General features: G+C 36.7%; 1 protein-coding gene across 1 annotated transcript in view; it reads left to right on the top strand.

Annotated features, from left to right (window-relative positions):
* The first annotated feature begins 188 nt into the window (after positions 1-188).
* The window catches only part of LOC107726493 (uronyl 2-sulfotransferase-like), a 77306-nt gene continuing 70664 nt past the window's right edge, over positions 189-6830 (top strand). Inside the window, exons 1-2 of the mRNA XM_016536100.1 lie at positions 189-408; positions 501-761. Of these exons, the coding sequence (XP_016391586.1) occupies positions 548-761 (214 nt within the window). The 5' untranslated portion in view covers positions 189-408; positions 501-547. The remainder of the gene's footprint in view (positions 409-500; positions 762-6830) is intronic.

The raw sequence follows: 6830 nt of genomic DNA, 5'->3' as shown, positions 1-6830 counted from the left end.
AAGAATCAGCTGATGCAAAGTGACCCACATTTGGTTTTTGACCACTGAAAATGTGTACATTACAATTCAGCAATTTACTCCTGGAGCCATGTTGAGATTCCAAAATTGCTGGAATGGAACCATATAGAGCCTTAAAAATTAAACTAATTAGTGGTTTTGCAGCTGAATGTGTGTTAGTATTAGTTTTTCTTGGGCTGCACTGACTCCGCTTTCACGCGTCTTCCGCCTGGCGGTGCTGAACTGCACACGGCAGCGCGTGAGTGTGAGTCCATCCTCCGGTTGAATTTTTTCCTCCACATTCAGTAATCTGACACCCACACTAACCCCTAAAAGCAGAGGATGGATTCCCAACTTCATTCGTAATAATAGCTCAACTAGAGCCGACGAGAAAACACGGCCGAGCGGGGGGTAACCATCTGAACGCGTGTGCTCGCGCGCATCCATCTGTGAAGTGACTTTAGTTTTTGTTTAAATGTTGACTAAAAAGTTTTTATCTAAAGAGGCGGATGGGTGACGACCATTCTCGGCGCTTCCATGTGAGGAGACGATGAAGAATTACATCAGGAGTCCCCGTCTAAACAATCACAGCACGGAACGGAACAGCAGGAAGGGATTCTGGTTATCAGCTCTCGGGCTTCGCTTCTCTCTGCGCGATTATGGTTTCTGCATGGCCACACTGCTGCTCTTCTGTCTCGGCTCACTGTTTTACCAGCTGAACGGAGGACCCCCTAAAGTTCTGCTGGAGATCAGGCAGTATCTCGGTAAGATTCGCTCTAGTCCTCTGGCTTTCCCCAGTTTTTGGAGACTTGTAGCCTACCGACTGCTGTCTCGTCACGGCATCAAAGTGTCCAACATTTCCGTTGTCTAGCCGAGGCAGATGTTTGTTTTTCCTGATATTTACGCAAGCGAAAACGTGTCGGAATTCAGACAGGTTTGGGTTGTGAGGCTTTTGAGGGATATTTACAGCCGTAAAGTTCGTTTAAAGAGACAGTTTACCCAAAAATAAAAGTAATCTCATAGGTTACTCACCCTCACAACATGTTACAAACCTGTGTGAATACAATGGAATGTTAGACAGACAGTCTCAGTCACCATTCACTAATTGCATCTTTTTTTTCCCAACAAATGAAAGTGAATGGGGACTGGGCGACTGTCATTTGAAGAAAGTCATGCAGATTTGGAACAACATAAGCTTGAGTACATGATGACAGAATTTTCATTTTTGATGAACAAACTAATATAGAATGAAGAACTGTTTATTTTCTTGTTCAGTCTTTATGAACTTATGTCTGTTGCATTTAAACACAAGCAGTATGTGCCTGCTGATATAAATTAGAGATCATGTTCCCTCTGTCAAAGTAAACCAACTCATATTCATGCTGCATCTATGTTAATGCAACAGGCATCAACTTGTGTGTGTTATTTTTATCTTTATGTACAATCTGTGTGTTTAACACTTACACTATAATTTGCTGATAGGTAGCTATTCAGAGGTTAGATAGTGCAGTCTCTGTGTGTCTTGGTAAGGCAAAGAAATGTTTTGATATAAGCTTAAGACTTTATTTAGGTTTTGGCAACATGGCCAATTTTTAGTCCATACTAGATCAGGTCTAGTTGTCATACAGGCAATAAAATGACAACTTAAATAATTGTTTTGTTTAATTATTGCTGAAATGTTTATAATGGGCAGTTTAATACCATGTTCCATTGGGACAAAAGAAAAAAAGAATCACTGGTGTACGAAGTGTGACTATTTCGGCACTTAAATTTATTTATTTTGAGCTGTCAAAGGAAATGTGCAGGAGGGCTGTGAGAGCAAGAGAGAGATGCAGAACACATGGGTCATAGTGTGTTGTCATAAAGAGCAGTCTGTGTCATTGTGTTGGTATGAAATTGAAAATAACATTACCATGAGCAGTGCATGATTTCATTCTGCTAGAGTGTGTTTGTGAAAGGGGTCAGACTGCTCTGTCATTACATCTTAAGGATCATCCGTCTACTTACCGACAATTCATCTATAATCTGTCAGGTTATTTTAGCACTATTAAGGCTACTGTATCATATTTGATACACAAATTTCTAAGGCCTTTTTATCAAAATGATCAACTACTTTGTTGAAAAAAATACTGTTGTGTACAATCTTGCAACTTGCAACAATTAAAACTAAAGAGCTTTGTTTTAAATGTTACTAAGACAAATTATTGGGATTTAGAGTGTGACAACTGATATTAATATGCATTTAATGTAAGTAGTTTGCTATACTATTATAAAATGTCAGAGGTTTACGTTACAATTTCATCTTAAGTTTGCTTATTGTTACTCAGTTTGGGACGCTAAGTAAAACAGTGTTTTTGTTCTCACTTATGATCTCAGTAATCTCATTATATCATTCTATATATTGGTCATAAAAGCCTGATGTATCAAGTATGATACAAACCATAAAACAAATATGCAATTTAGATATTTTTTAGGCTATATTTTGTCTAAGAGTTTCAATAAACTGTTCCATTAAAAAAAAGGAAAAAGTTATTCTGACTCTGACTAGTGTTTCATATGTCAGGCTTTACAGGGTTAAGTTTCCATAGATAGAAAGAAGCAAACCAGTCAGTTATTGTCTGAACAGTGAACCAAAAATACATCTTATGGGAAGTTCAACCAAAACTGAACATTGTCATCATTTACTCCCCCTCATGTTATTCCTGCCTAACATCATCTTTTTTGTGCCACGGATGAAAATAAAATCATACAGGGTTGTAACAGCAAGAGAGTTCGTAAATTATGGCTATGGTTTAATTTTTAAAGGTGAACTATTCCTTTAAACAAATACAGCAATGCATTCTTGAAGTACACTTCAGCTTTTTTCAAGTGGCTGTTAAGTGGGTTCTCAACCACTTTCATCTGTCATCTGCTCAAGCCTCACCCTTTACCATCAACACCTTTATCAGAAGCACCCATGGTTGCCAGTCAGCTCCTAAACTCCCCCAAAACACAGTACATAGAGCCAATCTTGTCCACAGCATAAGCTTTGTAATGTTATGGCCACATGTGCATGTAGAGAGATCTGAATTCCTTATTTCAGCATATTTTAAACTTCAATCTGTAAAACATCTACATTCCTGAATCAAGTTAAATGGGGGTCAACAGCTGACTTACTCACTGCCAGTGCAGAAAGCTGTTGACATGTCATTGGCATTGCACATACAGGTGCATCTCAATAAATTAGAATGTCGTGGAAAACCAAAGACTTAAACTACTTCAGTCTGTGTGCATTGAATTTATTTAATACACGAGTTTCACAATTTGAGTTGAATTACTGAAATAAATGAACTTTTCCACGACATTCTAATTTATTGAGATGCACCTGTATATACATGGCAAGCTTGCTGCAGAGTAGATGTAGCGTATTCTGGATGTATTGTGGGAAATGTATTGTGAACAAACGAGCTATGGCCAGCCAGGGATGTGCTGCACTCATAAAGCTAGGCAAAGGAAAACAGTGATTCTCTGCAGGAGGGTACACAAGGTAATATTTTTTTTGCACACAGAAACACCTCTTTCTTCAATCTTCAGTTTCAGTGTGCTTCATTATGAAAAACAAAAACTCCACAATGATATTGCCAGAGCATTTGCAGCTGCATAGAACGAGAAATTGTAAACAAATAATTGAAAACCAGTGCAAATAATCAAGTAATATTAACAAATAAAAAATTGATGGAGCAAAATAAACTAAAATATAATGAAGTAATGCAATAGTGGTTAAAGACGTAATATTGCTTGAACAAGTCATTAAGAAAGAATGAAGAATAAGACTAATTGTGCCAAAAACAGTGATAATGAGCTTGTGTTTAGTGATGGAGACACAGACTCCAGTCAGATCACTCACTGACCCTCATACTGTGGTGACAGACTCATGCTGGCATAGTCCTTATTAGTGTTCCCCTCATAAGACACAGTTTCATTGTTTAGTACATTATTAAATGTGTGGTGCATCAGTGTATCTAATTTCGTGATCAACTTTCCCGGATGTCTGTGTATTTTGTCAGAAAGTGCAGCTCTGTCTTGGGTTTGGTTTGATGGCAGTGTGTACACAGTTTGTCTACATTTCTCTTATGCTCACCAGTAAAACTGTAATATTGTGGGATATTATTACAATACCTTCTTTCACTTTAATATATTTTAAAATGTAATTTATTCCTGTAATGAAAAAGCTGAAATTTCAGCTTATCAGTGTTGAAAACGGTTGCTTAATATTTCAAAAGAGAAATAGAAATTGAAATAGAAATCTTTTGAAACATTATACATGCCTTTACTTTCACTTTTGATAAATTTAATGTATCCTTGCTGAATACAATTTTTTATTTCTTTAAAAAAAATGTAGTGACCCCAAACTTTTGAACAGTGGTGTAATTGGTTTTTGTTGTGTTAGTATTATTCTGTATTATTCTGGTCCAGAGTGTCAGAGCGATGGTGGTTAGTAGGTGTTAGTGAAATAGCAGGACATTATCAGGACTTAATTAACAGAACTCCAGACCAGAGAGAGAGAGGACTGGTATACAGTGTATTAGTAATAGTGGGAGCCACTGAGTCTCTCTCTCTCTTTTGAAGCATCTGTCCTGTTTACTTTAAGAGCAGGTGTTACTTTTGGCTGGGCTGTGATTCGGTGTGTGTACACTAAGTGAACACGTGTGTGTTAAGTCACTCTCTTGGACGGTGCTCAAGTGCAACGCTGTCATGTAGCTTGACTAGTGTGAGGAAGTTCAAGATGGTAATAAGTCTTTCCACTCCAGTGTTACACCTTTACTTTTCAACTAGTTTTCTCTTGGGAGTTGTTGTTGTTTCAGTTGTTTATAATCTGTGGTTTTCAGATCAGAAGTTGAAGCATAGTGTTTGTGTATGTGTTTATACACTACAGCAGTGCTTGAAGTGGAAAAAATAACGTGCCGGAATATACAAACTTTTAATAGTTCAGTTCATTTTATTTATTTATTTAATTGATTTAATTAATTTATTTATTGATTGATTTCATTTCAAATCATTTTAATTAACCAGATCATATTCATTAATATTAATTTAGAATATAGACAATCATAGAATCATAGAATATATGTAATCGTCTAGATTTGCAGTTTGTTTAATCTGCCCTATATTAAACCAATCCCTTTTTGTTTTCTATTAAAAACAAATAGCAGAACATGAATCTATCAATTTGCCAATTCAATAATTCGACATTAAAATCCATAAATGCCTTTACTGTAAGGCTATACATGTCACAATCAGCTGCTCCCTGCTGGTCATTAGAACGAAATAATGATGTTTCTCTGTCTCTGTCATTTACTCTGATAAGCAGTTTAAATCAGTGCATTGACTGAGTGCTTTCTGTCACTGCACTGTAAAAAAATATTTTCATGATTTATTACAACTTTTCACAGATCTTTCTTTCAACTCAAGTTTCTAGTTTAAATGAACTCAAAATGTTAAGGCAACCAGGTTAGGCTAATTGCTTTAAGTTAAACCAACAAGTTTTTAGTGGGATTGTGTCTTTAATAATTTCTGTGCATGATGTTAATCTAATACCAAATCCAGAATAATACATCTAAAGTAGGCCACGTCTTCACATTACATTTTCCCTGCAGGAAAACAATAGTGATGAGGTTTGAACAGCAAAAACTTTACAGTGGATGGGAAACTGTCTCGTATTGCTTCTGCATCACATTATGTAAATGCCATTTATAACAATGAACTGCAGATGAAGATATCATGACAATCTATAGGCTAGATAAACACACAGCTTGTCCTCTGCTTCTGATGCTGCGGACTGAAGAACATGCTGAATGACTAAAAGATGGGGAGAAGCCATAATGTACCTAATGTTCCTGTGGCTCAGTGGTAGAGCATTGCGTTAGCAGCGCAAAGGTCATGGGTTCAATTCCCAGGGAACACACATACTGATAAAAAATGTATAGCCTGAATGCACTGTAAGTTGCTTTGGATAAAAGCGTCTGCTAAATGTATTTATTTAAATTTAGAAGCTGAAGCATGCTGCTGTTTTCATATGAGATTTAAAGGGGACTGAGGCAATCTCGAATTTGTGTACAGATTACAGAGCTAATCAGTTTTTTAGGAGGGCTGAGTAGAAAAATGGCCTAGTGATGCCCATGGTACCGGCAACATGTGAGATTAGGTGGTTAGTAGTAGAGTAGGTGTGGGGGAGGGGTTAGGATTAAGGGTGGGGTTTGGATTAGGCAATCAGGTAGCGACTTCAACAAAGGGGGTAATAATTTGGCAGGGGGTTGAAGCTGGGCACAACACTGGTACTGTGTACTGTACACTACCATTCCATAACCGGCCCACTTTGAGCACTGCACTACAGTACTGTTCGGGGTATTTTTTTTCCCCATGAAATTAATACTTTTATTCAGCAAGGATTGACAAATGTGTCATGAACACCAAATCAGCATATGTGACCCTGGAGCACAAAAGCAGTCATAAGTAGCATGGGTATATTTGTAGCAATAGCCAAGAATACATTGTATGAAAATTATCCATCCATTTTTCTTTTATGCCAAAAATCATTAGGATATTAAATAAAGATCATGTTCCATGAAGATATTTTGTAAATTTACTATCATAAATATATCAAAACTTAATTTTTGATTAGTAATATGCATTGCTAAGAACTTCATTTGGACAACTTTAAAGGCAATTTTCTCAACATTTTGATTTTTTTGCACCCTCAGATTCCAGATTTTCAAATAGTTGTATCTCAGCCAAATATTGTCCTATCCTAACAAACCATACATCAATGGAAAACTTATTTATTCAGCTTTCAG

Source organism: Sinocyclocheilus rhinocerous, unplaced genomic scaffold (genome assembly GCF_001515625.1).
Source record: "Sinocyclocheilus rhinocerous isolate Xijiao unplaced genomic scaffold, SAMN03320098_v1.1 scaffold605, whole genome shotgun sequence".
NCBI lineage: Eukaryota > Metazoa > Chordata > Actinopteri > Cypriniformes > Cyprinidae > Sinocyclocheilus > Sinocyclocheilus rhinocerous.
The sequence above is the reverse complement of the archived record's forward strand: the minus strand, read 5'-3'. Positions and strand labels throughout refer to the sequence as shown.